Source organism: Corythoichthys intestinalis, chromosome 9 (genome assembly GCF_030265065.1).
Source record: "Corythoichthys intestinalis isolate RoL2023-P3 chromosome 9, ASM3026506v1, whole genome shotgun sequence".
NCBI classification, from domain to species: Eukaryota; Metazoa; Chordata; class Actinopteri; order Syngnathiformes; family Syngnathidae; genus Corythoichthys; species Corythoichthys intestinalis.
Window position 1 is genome coordinate 59,585,435 of NC_080403.1, and position 21,957 is coordinate 59,607,391.

The 21,957-nt window shown below is 44.7% G+C and overlaps 2 protein-coding genes and 1 long non-coding RNA gene across 12 annotated transcripts; 1 reads left to right on the forward strand and 2 right to left on the reverse strand.

Moving 5' to 3' along the window:
• Positions 1-1,107: 1,107 nt before the first annotated feature.
• LOC130921313 (serine/threonine-protein phosphatase 6 regulatory ankyrin repeat subunit C-like) lies at positions 1,108-13,050 on the reverse strand. Of its 10 annotated transcripts, XM_057845024.1 has the most exons (28): positions 12,895-13,050; positions 11,750-11,833; positions 11,597-11,675; positions 11,463-11,533; positions 11,187-11,387; positions 11,001-11,088; positions 9,516-9,658; positions 9,164-9,376; positions 9,021-9,099; positions 8,821-8,935; positions 8,551-8,633; positions 8,365-8,482; positions 8,223-8,291; positions 8,016-8,156; positions 7,899-7,943; positions 6,103-6,214; positions 5,330-5,401; positions 5,044-5,245; positions 4,890-4,977; positions 4,249-4,366; positions 3,950-4,169; positions 3,689-3,776; positions 3,535-3,618; positions 3,162-3,307; positions 2,935-3,017; positions 2,731-2,813; positions 2,567-2,658; positions 1,108-2,377 (listed from the first exon to the last, which is right to left on the reverse strand). In XM_057845024.1, the coding sequence occupies exons 1-28, from the start codon at positions 12,949-12,951 to the stop codon at positions 2,157-2,159; spliced, it is 3,195 nt and encodes a 1,064-aa protein (XP_057701007.1). In that variant the 5' UTR covers positions 12,952-13,050; the 3' UTR covers positions 1,108-2,156. The 10 variants fall into 10 exon arrangements, 9 of the variants coding, with proteins under 9 accessions (XP_057701007.1, XP_057701009.1, XP_057701008.1 ...); XM_057845025.1 differs by lacking the exons at positions 7,899-7,943; positions 8,016-8,156; positions 8,223-8,291; positions 8,365-8,482; positions 8,551-8,633 and having other exon boundaries at positions 1,109-2,377; XM_057845026.1 differs by lacking the exons at positions 8,551-8,633; positions 8,821-8,935; positions 9,021-9,099; ... (6 more) ...; positions 11,750-11,833; positions 12,895-13,050 and having other exon boundaries at positions 8,223-8,491.
• On the forward strand, positions 13,040-14,601 carry LOC130921318 (uncharacterized). The gene is made up of 3 exons (XR_009064330.1): positions 13,040-13,267; positions 13,338-13,536; positions 13,632-14,601. It is a non-coding gene; the product is annotated as an uncharacterized LOC130921318 (long non-coding RNA).
• On the reverse strand, positions 14,032-16,782 carry LOC130921317 (uncharacterized). The gene is made up of 3 exons (XM_057845037.1): positions 16,529-16,782; positions 16,103-16,234; positions 14,032-15,814 (listed from the first exon to the last, which is right to left on the reverse strand). Exons 2-3 carry the CDS (start codon positions 16,218-16,220, stop codon positions 15,219-15,221), a joined length of 714 nt encoding a protein of 237 aa, XP_057701020.1. The 5' UTR covers positions 16,221-16,234; positions 16,529-16,782; the 3' UTR covers positions 14,032-15,218.
• Between the last annotated feature and the right edge of the window lie 5,175 nt (positions 16,783-21,957).

A 21,957-nucleotide genomic window follows, 5' to 3' on the forward strand; every position in this document is an offset into this window, starting at 1 on the left:
TCCCGGAGCACCACACGAACTTGAATGTGTGAATTTTGCTTCACTAAATTGCGCTAACGCTAAACTATTCCTTGTGAGTTTAATGTTGTTAGCAGCTTTATCCATGTCCCGCCTTGCCTCGCAGTCTTCCGAGACCCAATGCAAGGTATTAGCTTATGGAAGATTATATAGATTCAACATACCTCAACTGGATTTAAGTAAAAAGTTTTTTAAAAAACACACACCAAATTACCAATTTAATACGTACCTTGTCCTCATCCAACCGATTGCCAGCATATCGTAGCCGCTTAGATTCCGACCTTCTCGTCTCGTCCCATTATTTTACGAAGCAAGCAAGCAGCAGGAAGGCAGACATTACTTCGTCGATCGAGAGGATCACTGAACTGGCATGTCGATCGACCAATGGGTGAATAGTTCAACACATGTAGTACCGCCCCCTCATTTGAATAACATTTCCACTTGAACGTTGGCACTGACAATGAAATAAGTAAATATTTGGCAAAGCGTTTTTATTTATTGATTGACATTTATTTCAATCAATATATTTCTTTTTGTATTTATTTCCACATTTATTTTTGTATTTATTCTTACATTTTTAATGTATTTTTGTATATATATATATATTTTTTTTCTACTTTTATTTAATTAGCTACTTATTTCCAAATTTATTTTTGTATTTATATTTAATTTTTGTATCATATTTCTTATTTTTGTATTTATTTTGCTTTTTATTGATTGATTTATTTTTATTTTGAATTTTGGCAGCTTTGGTCCTCCATACGTAGGTGGGTGCGCAATCACTTCAAATGAGAAATGAATCATCATATATTTGCTTGCATACTTCCATTCCAAAAATGAAGTTAGAGGGATGAATGATTTGGCCCATCGACACACTTATAAAGCCCATTGTTTTTTGCGATCCACATTAGCTACAAATTGAACATATAAACAAACAACAAAAAGTTAGGTAGTAAGCAGTCCTTGGAAGGGGAGGCCCGGTCTAATTACACATTTAAGTTTTAAAAATCAAACGTAGACCTTAAGCATAACAGCAATATATATAACCCGCTGGTTATGTTGGAGACGTGGTACACAGTAAAGATCAACAACAAACAAGCCCAGACTCATGGCAAAGTTGTCTGTTTATTTCTCTGTTAAATTTCATTGAAATGTCAAAAAGCTGTGCGCAAGACACAACTTACATAGAAGTCCCCCCAAACAAGGGCGTCATGCCCAAACTGCATAGGTTTTAATCCTCTAAACACAAAGATTTCAAAATCATCATGAATATTGTCAAATGTAAACATTAATGTTGGAGTGCAAATACATTAAAGCCATTTTCAAATGCTGTCGCATTTGTCAATTAAAAGATGACATGAGTTCAAGTAAGCGCTCGGTTATCATAATAGCCGATCGATCAACACCAGAGTTCAATGTCACTTCACATTTTTCTGCTCCGGCAGTGGCACACATTTATTATTGAAAACCATTCAGTCTTTCACTGGATGTCTTCAGTCACTTAGAAATGTTGCTTTTGGATGTTCCGATTCTGCTTTCAACGGTGCAACATGTGAAATTAGACTTCTTTCCATCATTTCAAACATACAATTGAATTGTTCAAACAGTAAATGAGCTTATTTGAAACATTTGCTGATGTCACAGAGCGAGAAGCTTAGCAAGGTCCGCCGTCATTTATTATATTGAGACAGAGCCCTGCTCAAAATGTGCTTAGAATTGCGCCACAGCGCAAGTACGTAGTACAAGTTGGTGAGCTTATCTTTCAAGATTGACAAAGACAAATCACACATGAAAATATACAGTAGCTATGTGGATCCTGACATCAGACTAATAGGCATTATTTAGTGTAGGTGCATAAAGGATTCAACTTACCATTTGATAATATTCAAAAATAAGAAACAAATACATGCGCACAACTAGCGTGTAAACAATCAAGCATTGGAGCATTTTGGTGTCTAGCAGCAGAGGCCCAAGAAAGTCAACAACGGACGGCTTCTGTTTTATGCTTTCATCCAACTGACACCGACATACAGTATGCGCTCAGGTTGAATATCATTAGTGAGACTTAAAGAGGCACCGTTAGTAAATGTCGCAAAAGTGTCGAGCCGATGATACGTCAGAGGAAGTAGGACAAACTCTCACTCCGTGAGACACCGGTGCAGGTCGACGGCGCCGGAACGCCCCTCCACGTAGGGATGACGCAATCCTCCGTCGGAGCCGCGACCGGCGGCCATTCCGCAGTTATTTCGAGTCGGGTTGAAACCGGAGATGCCGGGAAAAGGCTTCATGGTGGAAAGGATCAGGGCGAGGCAGTCGGCCACTTTCTCGTTGGGGGCGCAAGCCAGAGCTGGGGTGCGGCCTGCCGTGAGTCACAAACCGCAGCCGGAATCATCACGGTGGCCCGTCGAGTACGTGCCGCGAAATTTACGGTACCCTTAGCGTACCCTAACGCGCCGTCAATAGCCAAACTCCACTTGACCGCGCTGACGTCCTAACGCTTTTTTCGTAAACAAAGGGCGTACGTACGGACGTCCGTCCAGTGGCTTACCTTCGCCGTCCACGGCCGTGACCGCCGCTCCTCTGCCGAGTAGCACCTGTACCACCGTCGCCAGACCTTTCCTCGCCGCGATGTGGAGGGGCCTGAGCGAGGACGGGAGAAATCTCGTCGGCGACGACTCCCGACAGACGCCCGACGGCGGCCGGCCGACTCACATTTGGAGCGCGTCGTTGGTGGCGTCGATGAGAGAGCGGTCGCCGATGACTCCTAGAAGCAGCAGGGCGCACATCTCGTGACCCTGCGGCGGCATTGAAAAGTCACCGCCAGCTTCATATTCCGACGACAAAACGGAGCCCGGCCAAAACCGTCTTTTCAGATAGCCAAACGTTATTGAGTGCCTAACGTGACATGCACTTGACCTTAATGCACGCTAAGTGAAGGGCTGTGTTATTATTGACATCCACCAGGGTCAGGTCTGGCTTCACCTTGTGCACCAAGAATTCTGAAATGCATAACAAAAAACAATCGGCCATTTCGTGCCTTTTGGTCCTGGATTATACAGTAAGAGACCAGGTCGAAATATCCGCACGCTCGAGCAATAAGAGGAAGCGGGCGCCCGAAGGAAGGAATCCCGCCAGAGACGTACCGACGGCCGCGCTATGTCCGCGGTCAGCGGCGACCATTAAAGCGGAGCGTCCGCCGCGGTCCCGAGCGTCCAGCTCCGCCCCTCGGGCCAGGAGCAGTCGGAGCCCCGTGACGTTTCCCGAGTAGGCGGCAGCGTGCAGCGGGGTCCTGCCGACGGGTCAAAATTAGGGTGGGAGGGAGGGAAGTCCTCTTTACAAAAACCTCACATTCAGAGCGACAGACGCCCAACTGTCCAAATGGATTGAATGTCTATCATGGTCAATGGCAGCGAGCGACTTCGACTTCAAATACAAGATGCTAATTGACTGAGATTTCGAGCTATCAAAATAGCAGTGTCACGCAAGAACACACTCTGAAAAGTCAAACCTTCCCACCTTCCTTTGGCATCACGACCACGGATGATTTGAGTTCCGACCGTCTTTAGGAGAAGTCCAGCAGCGACGTCGTGACCTTTAATTCTGCAAAGAAAAGGCCCGCCACTGAGTTCTCTGCGATTTCTGGTGAATAAACATTTTCAACGGGACTCACAAAGCACAGTGCAACGGCTTGAAGGAATTTCCTTCCTGGTTGCCAAAAAGCTTCTTTTCAAGTAAAATGCGTAAACATCCTTCATGACCTAAACACCACACAGACAGAAGGGCACACGCTACTAGAGGAATACATGGCAAAGCTTCCATTTTTAAGAGTAGTTTGGCTCCATTTTTTAGGGAGCCATAAGGAATGTTGTCTTGTACTATTTTAATGACACATATTTACATGAAGAACGAAGGGATCCCGTCCATTTCTTACCACGGTAGGCGGCCCAGTGAGTGGGCGTGTAGCCTCTGTAATCCAACATGGAGTCCAGAGGGTCCGCTTTCATCGCAGCTTGTAATAAAGCGCGTAGTAACCGCGCGTGGCCGCACGACGCGGCCAAATGCAGCGGCGTCCTTCCGCGAGCGTCCCGACACAGAGCGGAGGCGCCGTGTTCCAATAAAGCCGACGCGCCGTCCGCGCAGCCCAGCGCCGCCTGCGGGGGCGAGGAGACGGGACACTTAACGTCGTTCCGTGGATAAACGGCGCGCGCGCGCGCGTCCGCTTCGGCGTACAGCTCGATGTAATGCGGTCGAGCCCTTTTGGTCGCCGGCGTCCGGATCGGCTCCTTTTTCCAACAGGATGTGGACGCAATCCGTATGACGACCCAGAGCAGCCAACATGAGAGCGGTCCTGCGAGTAAACGACACGTCAACTGTAGTCAGTTGCGCAATAAAAAGACATTCGCTAGTCAACACAGCTAACACAGGATGACCGTGTTACACTCACTCATGTTCATCAAATCCTCAAACTTTACAAGCATATGCAATTATGGATTTCTCCCGATTCCCGTGTTTGTCATAAAGGTATCGACAAGAAAATATGACTGACTACTGGTGCATTAAAAAGGCAAGCAGTCATCCATGCCAATTTGTGAACTCATGCTTCACATTTAAAAGTTATGGAATGAATAATATATACAGGCAGGCATCAAGATACCGGTCCTATCCGGGACCACCTACGCAACTCCAATAACCGTTTTGAAATGAAAGTAAATTCCAAAATATTTCGAAGAATAGCACTCATACTTCATCAAAACACCAGGGGCTTTATAGAATTGATTCCGTTGCGCCGCTCAAAGGGTCGTTACGCCAGGAAAACTACGACCATAACGTGGACGGAGCCGTCCTCGGTCCGTAATAAAGTAGCGACTCACTGTCCTCGTGTATCTTGACCGTCGATAATGTCGGCGCCGTGTTCCCCATTCACCAGCAAGAGCAGACAGTCCACGTGGCCTCCCGCGGCTGCGCAAACATAACAAAAGCACGACTACGACGCAAGCGAGGATTAGCAATGCAGACGAGTCCGACCTGCGGCATGGAGAGCGGTCCTCTTCCGCTTATCATCTCTCAGCGTGCAGGAAGCTCCGTGTTCCAGCAGCACCTCTACGCAGGGGGTAAAACCTCTCCCAGCGGCGAGGTGGAGGGCACTTTGTCCGTCCGCGTCTCGCACGTCCAGACTCACCAAGGTCTCGCACAGCAGGCGGAGGGCTTCGCGGTGACCGTAATATGCCTGCCAAAGACAAAACGGACCGCGGTCCTCCGATCACCGGCAAGTAAGATATCCACCCGTTCCTCTTGTGTGCAAACTACTCACGGCTAAGTGAAGTGGACTGACAGGAATATTACTTTCAGCCTCTTCCAGACAGTTGAAAGAAATCTCTAAGAGCTTGAAAGACAAAAATTGGAAATCGACTGCCCAACTCACTCCCTAGACAGACATGAAAAGCGCAAGCCAAGAGTGCCCAGGCAACAATAAGTCTTTGGGGAAATTCATTTCCCGAGTCCTACCGTCACGCCGGCAATTTCACGGAGCGCCGCCGTCAACGTGACACCAAAATGCGGACTCCCGGTCTTGATTTGCCACCGATAGGACTCGGAAAAGCGCAGATACCGTATTTATTGAAGCTTATCCGAAAGCGCAGATACCGTATTTATTGAAGCTTATCCGAGGGCTCTCGCGCTCTCGGGACGGCTGACGCTGTATATTTTGACTGTCAGAATTGGATGATTTTGGTTGGTCCACGTTTTGGCTTCATGTGGAAATGGAATAGCTCATAGTGGAATAATAACAGTTCCTACAGATGACGTTGTGCTGAGAAAAAAAAACTAAAATCATTGACTGACTGAGCAAGATCTCGAGGGCCTGCTAAACATTTCTCCATGACATACAAAATTCCATCTAAATGCTCACAGCCTTCAGCGTTATCAGCCCCGAGACAAACATCAATTCAAAATGAGGATCGACGCATATACATCTTGCAAATCGGTCCACAAATAACGGAGGAATAGCAGTTATAGTCAGCGTCCTCAGCGAGAAAACGACTAACTGGAGACAGCTGTCTAAAAATGAAAAAAGATACTACTGACCATTTCCAGGTGATGCCTGTTGCCGTAAGCTGCCGCGTAGTGGACCGCACTGTAACCTTTTGTGTTCTTTACGGTTGGGTTTCCTCCACTGTCCAGCAAATACTCCAAACAGCTGGACACAAAGCAACATCTTGGAATATTCAAATAAGATCAATCAAAGTGACTGTCCGTAGCGCTCAATACTGAACTTGCAGTATAGCCAAATCGTAACGGACACTCGCACGCAGTTTTGAAACGAGGCGCACCAAAAATGCCGTATTTGGAAATCTGCCGACGGAAAGGTCATCCGTACGCCACACGGGTGGCGATTTAACCACGCTAGAGATGTAGCGATGGCATATTTTTCCGCCAAAGTCCGAGTCGCCTGATTTTGAAGACCCGCCGGCCCCGCCCGATGTCAGAATGTCACATATTACGCTATTATTATATCATTACATATGCGCGGGCATCTATCTTCCAGTTAGCGTCCCAAATAGCGGCCGCGATGTTTTTCGACCAGTTTACTTCCGCTCTTTGTCGCGGCGTCGCAAAGTATAAAAGATATATTTTGGTTTGTTTTGGCAACGTCCTCACATGTCTTCATTTTTTCCCAAATTCTTTTTGGCCCCATTCCGATCCTCTGAAAATGACGCCATTGGAAATGGGGGACGTCCAGAAACCATATCCTAATAGCGGTACGCTATTAGGATATGGTTTCTGGACGTGCTATATAATGCTATTTTTAGACCGTGACGTCGAAACGCGGAAGTGGGACATTACAGACACGCCCTTGCATACAAACCATGTTATAAAGAACATGCCGATAAAACACTGCTGCTATGGAACTTGTAGAAACAACTCTAGATATTATGACAAATGAAGGATGTTTTCTTCATACGTTTCCCAAAAACCTGAAGGAAAAAATGTGAAGAATGGATCAACTTGCACGGATGTCCCAAAAAAAAAACAAAAAACAGTTAAACGCCACCAGGGTGAAGCCATTCTCAATTTCATATGCAATTAAGATTTTGTTGGGGGGCCATTTTCCTTCAGAGGACGACGAGGTAAGCCCTTTTGACTTATTTTTTAGCGTGGTGTTTTGCCGTGCTGCTTGTCTGACAATGACCTGAAAAAAATGGTATCTGACTGCAAAAAAACTTTAGTAAGGGGGAAGTGTAAATAAATTACAGAATCCAGATTGGTTATTAATGAAAAAGTTAAAAGTGTTGGTTGGCTGTCACCGAGTCGCATTTGCGATCGCTAGACAAAAATAGCGATGTAAATTTCCCCCAAGAACGGTCAGAGGATATAATATATAACAAAGACAGGGCATATGGTGGAAAAGGATAGATTGTCGAAACAGGAGAACATCATTGTCAGTGGCGTTAGGCCACGCGCACAAGAAAAAGGTGTCGATAAAAAGGCTAACTATGGATCAGGTGGGCTCTTTTTCAGCCCTCGACACTCTAGCTGTCTCTTTAAGTGAACATTTGTACGTTCTTTCGCAACTTTAACAGTGAATTTGGCATCATTTTTGGACAGAATTGGTTGGTTTAGCTCCGTAAACGTCTCGTTCGTAAACTATTTCCATTGATTTACTATTAGGGACAAACGGGAGGTTGACTCGCCTAGCAGCAATTGCTAACGTCATGAATATTAATGAGCAAAAGTGAAGTGTTGCTTGCGGTACGCCATTGTTGTGATTGTAACACACACGGGGGTTTAAGAGATTTTGTCGGCGACGCCTCACGAAGCAGGACTTTGAAAGTGCACGGCACTGAATCAAATGTACTTCTGGTGAATGGAACGCGACGTACAGAGAGGCTTCTTGTTCCTTTTCCAAGTCTGCGCCGGTCTCTCCGCTGAGTAAGGAAAAGGGCGACAATGAAAAGAAGCTGAAAGCGCGCATTTCCCACCGACGCTCGACACGTCACCCGAAGAAGGAGCGCGATGCGGCGGCGTAGTGCAGAGGGCCGCAGCCCATCAGGTCTAACTCGTTGATCTCCGAGCCGCCTCTCACCAGCGTGACGGCGCACCGGCCGTTACCGTTGGCGGCGGCGTAGTGCAAAGGAGACCTGCGGCAAATAGAAAACGATAATACGGTACGCCGACTACACTGTAGAGTGTGGAATTTTGCTCACCTTCCCAAATGATCCTTGACGTCTAAGTCGGCTCCGCTATCCAACAACATGTTCAGACAGTCGAGATCTCTGGCAAAAGCACGAGTAACATTTTCACAGCGGACAAATGTCATCGCCTATAAAAAGTCCGGACGTGGTTTACCCTCCAAATGCGGCCGCGTGCAAACAGGTCCTCCCGAGTTCGTCTTGTGTGTTTATATCAAAGCCAAAGGAAGGCATTTGACAGTTTGTTGAAGAAGGCGCCGTGTTGTAATAATGGCCTACATTCACATTTTAGGATTCAAAAAAATGCCACCCAAGCATTGTACGAAGCGCTAGGATTTCTCACCATTTGTGAGCAACTTGCGACAGCAATCCGAAAAGCCGTACAGCGCAGCCAGGTGTAACGGAAGCATTCCGTGCATCCCCTGTCTGCAGAGTGACAGTTTGATGACTTATTGCCATATAAAGACCGACCGGGCACTATGAACTCGTTCGCTGCCATCTTTCTGATGTTAAATCAAGACCTCGGTTTAGGAAAGGAAAATAGATAGCTAGCTCTCCACAATGCTAGTCATTTGGAAAACAATCGACGGTATAGATCCACAACTCGAGTCACCTGGCTTTGTCGGCACCGTTTGTCAGCAGAGTGCTGATCAACAACTCCTGACCGTAACGGGCGGCGACATGTAGAGGAGTGTTGCCGTATATGTCCGCGCAATCCGTCTCGCCGCCTGAGAAGGAAAGAAGGCGGCAAACGCCATTAGTTGACACGTCATCATACGGGACCGACCGTCTACGCACTTGGCATCCCCTTACCATTTTGGATAAGGATCTGGGAGCCCGTGAAGCGGCCGTGCGTAGCGGCCATATGCAAAGGGCTCTTCCCTTCCTTACTCTGTTGAAAACAACATTTCAGCCTATTTCAGAAGAACGGAGCGAGCGGACATTTCCCCATTCACCCCCGCGTTGACGTCGGCCCCGTTGTCGACGAGCAGCTCCAGACACGGCGCCCCGCCGGAGGAGGCGGCGGCCAGGTGCAGCGGAGCCTCGCCGCGGCGGTTGGCCCGGTCGACGTCGGCGCCGCGGTTCACCAGCTCGGAGGCCGCGGCGTCCCGACCCGCGCGGCAGGCCGCGTGGAGCGCCGTGTTTCCGAACGCGTCGGCTTGGTCGGTCTGACGGGCACCCACGAATAATAAAGTCAATTTGAACTTTAAAAGTAAGAGGGCTTCTAGTTTTTTGGTCACGTCAGTTTCATCGGTCTGAAGAAAAGCATTTGCTTATCCAGTACTGACTTTTTCAGAATAGGAATACCTCCACTCCTAGTTCCAACAGATATTTGAGCACATCTAAATGTCCGCCAATGGCTGCGGCGTGGAGCGGCGTCGAGCCACGTTCGTCTTTGCACGCGGCATCCGTGCCGTGAGACACCAGCATCTTCACAATGTCCAAATGACCTGTGGGGACAAAACACCACTCTATGTTCCATAACATCTTTTTGTATTCCGCGCCAGACATTTTTATCACAGTCGATGTACAACGTAATTGCAGTGTGTTTGCGCGCTCTGCTTTTGACCTAAAGTGTACATTCGCTAACACTTTATTTGAATATGTCAGTGTCACAATCATAAACGTTATTGAATGCTTATGACAGGTGTCATCGAGTGTCCTATCCCTACCGCAGTTCCTAAGACATTTGAAACAACATCCACTTAGTATCAAAATTGACATTGTTTACTCAATGGCATCAGTCATAAGCATTGATTGATGACAGGTGTCACGTCACGATTATGACAGCGCAAGTGTGACCGTACACTCATATGAACCGGTCGGTCGCCGCCGACGTGTTTTCGACGGATCGTCCTCCCCGGCTCGGAAATGAAACCCGATTCGCCGTCGCCCTCCCGGTTCGCGCGGACCGGACGCCTATTGCCGTAAATGGCGGCCGCCGAGTTAAGAGTGCGCGTCCCCGTCTCGTTGAGAATTTGTTGATGTTGTCTATTTGTCGGAGGAAAAGATAAAGGAGCGTAAGAGAAGTGTGAAGCCACACAAATGAAACGCTTACTTTGAGATCACGTTTTAACCATGGTCGAAAAAAAAACCGAACCCCCGAAAGCCACACAGCTTTATTTAGAGCGAGTTGCCGGGACTACGGTAACCTTTGTGATGAAAGAGTCACATTCAATATTTTCCATCCAGAAAGAAGGTCTGTCATGTTTAAGAGTGGGCTGTCCCTATGGAATATTCTTATCAGATTTTGTTTATTTACCTGTCCGTTAAGCATAATGTTTATTTGGTACAATTTAAAGATGAAACATTACCAAATAATACAATGTCACATGATAAGTGATGTTCTACTCACTAACCTTTTTGAAACAGCGCTGAGATAGCTTCAGGGTCAATTATAGCACATGATCATTGAAGGTTATTCATACTACAGCTACAAGTCCAAATTCGCTCCATCAAATTGAATATTATCCCCCCCCCATGGAGTGACTAACAGTTACTGGTATGTCAGAAATATAGGGGGAAAAATACAAATGATTCTATTTCAAAGCAACAGCCGATGTCTTATTTTGGTTCCTTACAAAGATATGATGTCCTTTGCCAGGATAGCGTATCTATTGTTGAGAGGCCGCGCCGATCCCTACGGCCCGGCCCTCTGGCCGCGCGCCATTTACGGAACCGTAGTAACGCCGGTACCGTACCGTACGGCGGCCGTAAAGCATGAATGGAATCAGTACGACCGGGTTTCAGCGCCTCTCTAAACCGAGTGTCGACAAAGCCGTCCGCTCTCACCGAGATACGCGGCCCAGTGGATGGGTCGCCTTTCCATTTTGTCTTTGCCGCTCGCGTCGGCGCCGTTGCCGAGAAGCCAGTTCACCATCTACACAAAGAAAGTTTCGATTTCAAATGCAAAAATCTATCTACTTTAATCCACAAGAAACGGCCTTCGGCGGGGGCGGCGGCTTCGGGGAAGCGTACCTCTGCGTTTCCGCTGTACACCGCGTGATGCAAAGGCGTTCTTCCCGAGCGGTCGTAGACATCCGGGCCGCGCGCCAGCGGCATCAGCGATTCGGCGCAGCGCGTCGCCCAGTTTGCCGCGGCCACGTGAAGCGGCGTGTGCCAGAATTGGTCCCGTGCGTCGATTTCCGCACCGTGCTTTAAAAGCAGCTCCACGGCCCTCTAAACAAAATGAAGGAAAGTCAAAGGCTTCTCGTTCTCGCCTCCAAACGGTCCGAAGGAAAAGAAAAGGCGTACTTCATTTCTGGAGGCGGCCGCTCGATGTAAAGGAGTCAACAAACCTTGGTCCTTGGCGTTGACATTGGCACCTGTTGGAATGCAAAATGATCAGATCACGCCGATCATTTTGAAGGTGTTTTAGGGAAGTTTACCTGCGCCGATAAGTACTTCCATCATGTTCACTTCGCCGAGGTAGGCGGCGGCGTGAAGCGGCGTGCTTTGTTCGCGGTCCTGGGAAAATGTAATGGTGATTAAGTTTAAGCGCATGATAACGTGGCATCCAGAAGACAAACAAAATATATCACCAATGAATTGACATCCTCTTTATGGCTTAGCAAAAATGTCACTTCTTCAGTATTTCTGCTGAAAATGGCTTGGACCAGTGGACACTGAAGAAGAAGAAAAAACAGGTTATGTCAGAAAAAACAATCGAGGCGAGAAAATGGACACGTGCTGGCTTGAAGATAGTTAGCATTGATCATTTTGGCTTGAATTCAACGGTGAAATAAATCCAGAATACATTTCACGTGAATCACACGGCTCCCTCTTGCAAGTCCAGTCAAATAATGACAAATGCCATCAACATTGCCTCTACAGGGCCTTCAATGAATAACTCATATTGAAACAAAATGACATCCAGAAGGATGGATATAGGCTAATACTGTAGCAGCAGTCTTATTAATTTGGCTCATCCGATCAGATCCGTTATCCGCATACGTACGTATATCGGCCTTCCTTACTGAAAGTGGGCACACCGGAAGGACCGCATACAGTATATTTACTGCTGAAAAAACCCACTCAAGTATCGGTTCATTTTGATTGAAATCTTCATATTCATTCATTGGCATTGTGTGACTTTGTTGTCAGCACATTGAACACAGGATTTCATCCAAAATATTTCATTCATTCAGATCTGCAACATGTTACGTAAGCGTTCCCTTGATTTTTTTTAGCAGTGCTTTGTACGTGACAATACTTGCAGCGGGACAAACATGACAAATAATACACCAAAATCCAACGACTCATAGGTGTAAATTGGTCAAGATAAGTGACGAGTGTGAAGCATTTTCATCACACTCGCATCCTTTCCGCTTATGCAGTGTTCATGGCAAAAAAGTCAGAAAAAGAGTATGTCGTGTGGCTTCCAAAAATTGGGAGACTAACGAGCGTCTAGTTCGTGACATTGGATTGGATGAACGCCACGAGGGAGGGCTTGGCTTCGACTAGACAAAAGCACAAATCAAAAGGTGCTGTCCGTGACTTGCGCAACAAATATCAACACCGATGTCACTGTGCAAAATGGAGAGAGCTTATTTGAGTTCTGTGTCACTCACTGACTGCCTTGCGGCGGTAGTGTTAGCAAACTTCGCTCGACATGTCGCCAAGTGCGGTCAAACCGTTTAAAAGGAAAAGGAAGCAGAAGAAAAAAATCCTATTGATGGCGAGGCACCTGATCTTTGATATCTCTACACTCCATTCCTCGGTTGTCTTGTTCATTCGTTCGCATTCGTTCACACCATCTGTGACTGGGTGTACATGTTACTCAATAGCAGCTCATTAGCCCCGCTAGCGAGTGCGTGCTGGACGTCGTTCTCGCGAGATGTCACGACAACGTCACGTGACCACAAATGACTACGGTTTGGCCAGGTTGCAAAGCTCAGCGTTTGGCGAGTTGGCAAAACAAAAGCATCATTATTAAATGAAGCCGGTGCCTCTGCTCCTCCAAATCATCAACATAAAAAGCAGACCTTAACCGTACGTGCCAACATGGCTCTGCTGCCACGACGCAACGAGTCGCCATTTTGAAAAGGGGCCAAGCGCAGGTAAACATCCATAGGAAACCATTGTGTGTAAGTCATATATTTCAGCTGTATTTTGCCTTTTTTTCCCCAGAAAAACGTCTTAAACTGGACGTTTTGTTATCAATAATAACTACCGACAGACGCCAGGAGGCGATACAATTTAAAATGAGCCTGTATTGGCTTTGAAATCTGCCCATACAAAGTCGCAGCTGATAGCTGGATGAACAATCCTAAGGAATGGCCTGCAGTGGAGTATGGAAACATATAGAACTACCTCATAAAGTCACCCAGTAAGTTGACTTTTATCAATTAGGCGTTTTTGTTTTAAAACAAATGAAAATAAATGGGAAGGATATTTCATTTAGATGCAATCTGTTTTTCTCAGGGTTATTTAGCAGAGAAGCCATGGAAAACTACAAGTCCTTGGAGGCTCATTCATTTTTTACATCTGGTTATGTTCCAGGCCATATGCATTTCACACAGATACAGTTTCAGATGTACGTGTGCAGTGCTACATATGGTGACCTTATCTATTGGTCACCAAAGTTCTGAGTAGTGAAACGTGTACAACGCAAAGAGAATTTCATTGCCAGCATGATAGACAGGGTTGAGGCTTTTTGGAGGAAGCACATCCACAGCAGACTCTTGGCCCCAGAAGAAAAAGAGAACGTTACGCCTGACACTTCCCAAATGGACCAGACACTTCATTGTGTGTGCAAAACTAACTCAGAAGAAGGGCCTATGGTGGGATGTGACTCATGCAATAACTGGTTTCACCTGCCATGTTTGAAACTTAAAAGGCTGCCAAAAGCAAAGAAATGGTATTGCCAAGACTGCCGTAAAAAGAAATGAGCTTGTTTAATTCAACATTTTGTTGTTTTTGCTTACATATCATCTAAATATTTTTATGGTGTTTGCACTTTTTTTTTTAATGTACTTGTGTTCTACCTCATCTTTGTGCAATAAAATCTATACTTAGTTTTTATCTTGTTTTATGAACCATTTCATTTACAAATAAGACAATAACAAGAATGGAGCTGTCATGTCTTGTTCAGAACTTTATTAATGTAAATTTACAACAACAACAAAATAATTTAAAAAATACAGAGTAAATTTGCTGCAACAGTCAAAACAGACACCAAACTAAAAATACATTTGAACAGTCAAAAATCCAGAAATTAAATGAGATTTTGAATAAGAAACTAATAAAAATATTAAGAAAAAAAATGATCTCAGCTTAATGTTCATCATACACAAAGCTGGGGCACATGTTGCTCAAAATGGCACACACTCGCACAATCTTATCGCAGTTCGATAAAGTGCAGCCCAGCGCTTCATCTTTCACATTCTGAACACAACGAATTGGCAGTGTACCTTTCAGAACATTAAATCTATTTTCCACGAGGCCAATAACACGTTCGACTTGTATCCTCACGGAGGAAATTTTCCTTGATATCTCTACTTCCCTGGCGGATAGCTTTTTCTTACCTTTCGTAAATGCTGGAGTCAAAAGTTCACAGCTGCAACGAGTAGCAAAATCTGCATGAAGGGTAAACCGCCGGTCAGCAAGTATTTGGTCACCAGGCATGTGATACTTGGAATCAATAAAGCCAGACTCGCGAACTATCTGCACATCAGAAGCCCTCCCACCCCAACAACTAGACAAAAAGGTGACAGTTCCTAATGGGTTGCAAGCAACAAATACTTTAACAGTGCAATGTTTTTTGTAGCTACTGTAGCACTGAGCTCTGGCTAGCAGGTTCTTTGGCGATTCAATGAAGATCTCAAAGCAGTCAACAATTGTGGTTAGTCTAGGAAATTTACCACGAAAAACAGGTGGGTTGATGTCATGAATATTTTCCCTGTCAGGCCATTTAATCATGAAACCAAGATTTTCATTCACCAAGTCTATCCAGCGCCAGAAACAATTAATAGCAATCGTTTTGGGAAGTCCTTTCAAAAATGCAATTAATTAAAATGACAAATTGTGCCTCAGTTTCACCAAAGTTAAGAAGAGTTGCTCTTGCAGTGGTATACTTGATTTGTTTGTGCTGTTGTTGCCCACAAATTGGCATAAAAACATGAAGATTTTCATGAATGTGGCCCACTTGATTCCTGTCATCATTTGGCATTTTTCCTCATTTCCTTCCACAGACTCTGAACACATATTTGTTTCTTTCAGGAGTTTTTCAAGGTAAGCAACTCGCTGAAGAGCATTATCCCGTTCTGTTCGCAAATTCTGGATTTCCTCATACAACTGGGCTCGCTCAGTGGTCGACATTGGCGCATCAGCTACCATCTCCTTTTCTTGATCAAAACGGTCATTTGTTGTTTCTACAATCTTCTCGCTTTCTTGGCTCACAGTGCCACTTGCATACTCCTGAGACACAGACTTACTAGTACAATCAAGAGAATTTTCAAGATTTATGGCAACTCTGGCAGGTGATGAATCCGTTTGACCTTTAGGAGCCACACTGGGAGGCGATTCCGTTTCATTCAAACTGTTAGATGGGCAGGCTTTGAATGATGCTCTTTGGCGGCGCATCAAGGGCTGACATCCGCCAGGAACTGTAATGCATTAAGAAATAAAATTACTACACAATACACAATCCTGTTTAATGCATAGGCTTGCCACCTGCCCCTTAAAATAAAGAAGAGTTATGAATTGGGAATTAAAATTTGCGTTCCGTATTGAACCAAGATGGAATATTTTTAAATAGATGCATTTCTATGCATTTTAGGAGTTGGGATGTCCCTTTTTTCATGCCTGCACGGGTTTGGGCGTGAGGGGGGGCGTCCCTTATTTCTATTTCTGAAAGGTGGCAAGCCTATATGCATGATATAGTAATCGTGTACCTGTTTGAGATCTCCGTGATGCTCTCTCAAATCGTGCCACCTTACACAAAGAGCCAGTACTGGATTTATCTTCTTTCTTTTGGAAGATGGAGGGTACATAATCTGGGTGGCTCTCCATGTTGACCTTAGCACCTAGAAAAAACATGACGATTTTTAATTTGGGACCACAATAATGACTTACAATAATACGTGGAATATGTACTGTGTGGAACTGAGAAAGTTGGTAGTATATTTAGGAAGTGATTATTTCAACTGTGACCGGTAATTCGCCAAAAGCGTTATTTAGCCGTGAACCGTTGTAGTGGAACTAAATGGGGTTGTCACGAGGTAAGAACGCAGTGCATCACGGCAAAATAACCAATTCCCAGCAGGCCAATAACATACCGATTGACTTGGGGCAAACAAAATCGATTTAAGTTTACTCACCAGTAATAAAATGCAGGCTGCAAACGTAAACGTGCCTGGATTTCGGTTGCCACACGCAAGAATGGTCCACGGAACCATCTTCTCTTACTGTTCCTCGAGTAATGGCTTTCAAGTTTCAACCATTTAGTCCTCCTTTTCTTCTCGCGAGGAAGAATAAAGAACTTTAAATGCGGCTCCGAACTCTTCCTTGTGTGACAACCTGCAACACAGCAACTTCTTCCCATTCTGACAGACAAAAAAGACCGCAAAAAAGAAGAAAGTATTCGAATGCATTACAGAGCACTCGTCTTTTGGCCCCTTTTCAACATGGCGACGCTATGTTTTGGCTGGTGACGTCATAAATCCCCGGATGTCCGACTTGGTCCATGGATCTACAGTATAGTAGCTGTATTGGCATTTTAGCAAACTCAAAACCCAAGCCAACACTGAGTACACCTTCGGAACCTGAATGTACGCATAGGCTACCGGCAATGAATTGCCTAACCCTAACCCTATCAAATGGATGGTTTTACGTTTGGTGATTTATTCCAGTCATTAAGCAAACAGTCCACTTTCCAATCCAGCTCATGCTACGGCGTGCTATGGTAAAAACCGTGTGTCCGCCAGGTGCACTAATTACAGGCATGAAAAAGGGTCAGGGGTTAAAAAGGTGAGAAGGGTGTGGAGGAAATATGTTCCACTACACTGTATTGTACACCCCAACAAAATATTGAGCTCTGTCGACCCACACTGTGTTTCAGCAGGGCCATGCAGAGACCGGTGGAGGGGTGGGTGCTCGTAGATCAAAAGGGGCACATGAACAAGTATTTAATACACCTTAAAACAACATAACTTCAATTTGAACCAGCTTTAGATAATAATTGGCTGCGACTGTGACATACTTTAATTGGGAGGGAGCAACAGTGAATAGAAATCAAAACTGTCATCAACACTTTCTGGCTGTCACTCAGTCAGTCTGCCTCTTTTCTTCCTTCAACGTCTGCATCAAAACTTCCTTCCTCAACTTGTTCATCTGAGAACAAACCACATCAGATGGTCACTGAGCCACCAACAGCACAGTTTTCTTAAAACTATTATTTCATTATTATCCATACTTAACAACTCTAGCACCTAATGATTAATAAAGCAATGACATAAAAATCTTATAGAAAAATAACATTGTAATTGTGTTTATAATTGGATTTAATACCCGACTATCCTTGCAAACTTGTTCTTACCAGGTCTGCTATTCACCCAGCTGATGAGGTATCCACTGCCTTTAGCAGCCTCATCTAACTCCTTTTTTTATCCCTCAATCTCCCTTCCCTACGACGCATGTCTATGTAATGATATATAAATATTTTAAAAAACAAAGAGACTCCCCGGTGGCTTTTAGTTTTAAAGCTTTCTTAATTTCTTTCTCACTCAATAACGATGGAGTTAGATTTGTGTTTTTATTATTCAATCAAAAAACAAAGTTACTTCTATCAAAAACAAAGTTGCTTCAATCAAAATACAGTATATACTTTTAATCCCAAAAAGTAGCTTCAATAAAAAAAAAAAATGTTTTTGATCGCAATAATAAATTTGAGACAAAAAAAGCATTTGAAAACTATTTTTCTTGATTGAAACAAATTTTTCCATTGAAGTAATGTTGTTTTGCGTTTGGGCCACATTTTGGCTAGGACATTTGTGTCTTTATTATTCAATCAAATAAGTTGCTTCAAACAAAATACATATATATAAAAATAAAAAACTTTGCACATGTGTCAATCACCGTTTACCAAAGCCTGAGAGGGTTTGAGTAGACTCACTATGAAGCATTTAATAAAACCAAGCATTTTCTTACTACTTTATTCTTGTTTAAAAATAATTCGGTGGGGCAGTAACATGTTTAAAACTTATCATAATTCTTACTTTTTGAAGTGCTTGAAAACCATTTATAAATGATACTTTGGTGAAAAAAGTGAAAAAAAAAACATGTCTTATATATATATATCTTTTCTCCAATGTAAAATCTGAATAAATGCATTGAACACGCACAAAAAAATGTGTGGGGGGGGGCGCTACTTCGCGGTTTTCACTTATTGCGGCGGGTTCCGGTCCCCATTAACCGCGAAAAACGAGGGATCCCTGTATTTCTGAAAAGCTTTAAGAAGCAGGACTCATTCCCACCACTCGTCGGGCCGCTGTTGTGCCGACACCGGCCGTCAGCTCAAATCCAAGCCGAAAATAACGCGTCTCCGGCGGACGGCGGGAGCGATGTGAGGCGCCCCCTCCATTCGAGAGAATGCCGCTTAATTTGACTCAACAGTGTGTTTCTTCGTTTATATTACCGCTAAATACACAAGCTTGACGCCAATTTAACGGGAGCTATTTTTTTTCATGGGAGATTTGGCTAGCTCTGGCAGTGTTCAACGCAAGCTGCAACGAATGGCAGTAACTTTTTTATATCGCAAAACGTGAAAACGATTGAAAGCATTACTCACCAAATTCAATCTGCTGGCAAATACAGGCAAGTGTGTGTGCTGCGCTCTGGTCTGCCCCGATGTGGATAAGGCCTGCTTTTTGTTTTCGCTGCTTTGCAATGCAACCGAAGGCTCTCCGAGCACTCCATGTACACGCGTAAGGAGTGCGCGCGTTTGGAATAATGGAACGCAGCTTGGGCCGATGATTGGGTCTCGTCAGCAAAGCATCTAGAAGGATTTGCTGACTGTGTTCTTAAGTGCTCAGTTTACGTACTAAGTTAATCACATGATGATAATAATAATGATTAAATAAAACCTCCCGACCCCCCCCCCTCCTCCTCCCAAAAAGAATTTCTCCTCGGATCTACGCAATTCACGTAAGTCGCCCTTTTTGACTTCAAAACGGCTAATTTCGCCGAAAGGTGAGAGATTTTCATGCCTGTAATTAACAGTGGCTCTCTAGGCGCACCTTTATAGGAAATTACCTAATGACATTGGTGGTGCCCCCCGGTGGCAAAAACAATAACACAGTTTCAAAATAAACACGTTGACGCACTGAATTGTGACAGTGAATATGGCTTCTACATTAGCCTACTATCAAAATGACTGGTTTCTTCCTGTGTTTTGATAGGTCATTTTTCTGTTGGTTAGTGTGCTATATGGACACCCTGTGTGATTCCTGAATAAAGATCATATATAACTATATAATAAGCCTTCAATCTTTATTTTCCCTGCAGTGAATCCTATAGAGCGGTGATCCCCAACCACCACCGCTCCGTGGCGCATTTGCTACCGAAATAATAAATCATTTGTTAACGACCGCAATGTTACAGAGCCCCCCCATTTGCGAAGGTAGAAAAAAAGTCAGTTTAGTAATCTGTGGGTACAGATAACCATAAAAAATATTTTCCGAGTAGAGATTTGTGTCCGTCGCCATCTAGTGGTTGGCCGCCATTACTGGGGTGTTAGGGAACATTAGCCGCTCTGGCCGTGTGCTGCGGGCGACAGCTTTTTTACGGTGAAAAGGCCCACATCCATTCTGCATAATATGCGTGGCTAAAAGCTAGCAAACGAGGCAACAAAAGCGAATGCACTGAGAATGCGAATGCAAACCTCGTGGCGAACCAGATTGCTAAAGCCAAGAAACCTTTCACTAGTGATGGGACGAAATGGGCCGAGGTTCCGAAGCTTGTGTCGAGTAATGGGAGGGGCGTTTCCACGAAGCTTGTAGCGAGGCGTGCGTCATTTCGGCAAAACCCGGAAATGATGACGTGAGAAGCCTCGCCGGCGGCCAGCTGAATCTCGTGAGCGCTTCGGAAGTGATCCGACGTTTGGCGCGCATTGCAAAAACAGGACAGAATATGCTATAAATTGGTAGCAAACCGCAATGGCGATTGCCTGTTATCTCACATTTTGTGGATTTTGGGCTCCTGTACTTGTTACATCTGTGCGCAACAGTGCAACCAGTGCAATCTTTTTTAGAGCCTTGTCCTTTGCTTGCGATGGAACCTGCGCGAAAAAAGCGATCCTCCCCTGTATGGGAACATTTTGATTTGATTGCGTTCAGTAAAGTAAGGGAGAAAAACTACTTTATATAAATGCGAGTGTGTGTGTACCTATCTGAATGAAACATCAACAGAATGAACAATCCATTAGTGTACTGGGAGGCACAAAAGAAAACCTACCCAAACTTATATAAACTGGCCCTCACATTTCTCTGCACCCAGCTTCATCTGTGCCTTGTGAAAGAATATTTTCTAAAGCTGGTGAAATATTGTCCAAAAAAAAGAAGAAGTACCACGAGGATGAGGAGTTGTGTACACGCGGAAGGCGCCAGCACATGATAAAATGAAAAAGAGGGCGGTGCCTCGGCCGTGCGCAAGTGCTACAGCGGGAGGACAAGAAGAAAAAGCGGGCGGCGCCACGGCGTTCATGTGCGTGCGTGCACAAGCAAAAGCGCAATATAGAGACCCTGGTCTCCATTTAAAAAAAAAAAAAAAAATTTATTAGTCCGGCACGGCGGCCCGACCCAACTCGACCTGAACGTGAATGCTTAACATGCTTAACGTTACAACCTCTAATTCATATCTTTGTCTTAAGCAAATAGCCATTGAATTCTTAACAATGTTGACCTCTTGGCTCTCTAGACCACTTGATGGCGCCATAGGGTAAATGAAGCACCATGAAGCTTTGCTGCATGTGCAAACCAATTGGCTGCAAAGCTTTATTGCTTCATGAGGCTTCATTTGGCCATCACTACCTTTCACGATTGAAGAACTCATGATGCCCGCGACCGAGAATATTTACCGTCAAGTTTCAGGAGAGGTCGCAATTTAAAAAGGTTGATTATGCTTATACTGAGTTACATTTTCCCTGCACTTAATGTTTGTTTTTGTTGAGGTGGTTGCAACCTCAACGTTGCATTCGTAGAAGAACTGACGGAGAATAAGATTTCTTTCAGCCAAAACTCAGCGTGTTTAATTTCCACCGACACGCGGGTACATCCTCTCTCATTGCTGTCTTCTATCCCACAAATCAAAGTCAAACAAAAAGAAGTCATAAAAGTAGCACTTTAGACAATTAAGTCCCATCCTGCCATCTTGTGGCGAAAAGATAATATGTCAATAATAACAAGCAATAGGAACATTGTTTCAACATCAACTGAGGACCCATTTATGAATACAAAACATTTCTCTCAACAGTTTTTAGCCCCGTCGTGTCATTTCATATTGACTGTTATTTTCTGCTAAACATTCCCGGTCCTTGAAAAAGAAAAGCCCACATTACACCTGTCGTGCACGTGGTGCAAAAAAGGTTGGGGACCACTGCTATAGAGAATGACGCACCACGTGACCACTCTGTTGTAAGATGCTGCAGTTATGTCGCTCCTTTTTATGTCTAAATGTAAATTACACATGGCACAGAGCTACGCAGACATTGCCTGGTAGACCAGACTCACCGCTGTTCCAGCGATTGAGTCTG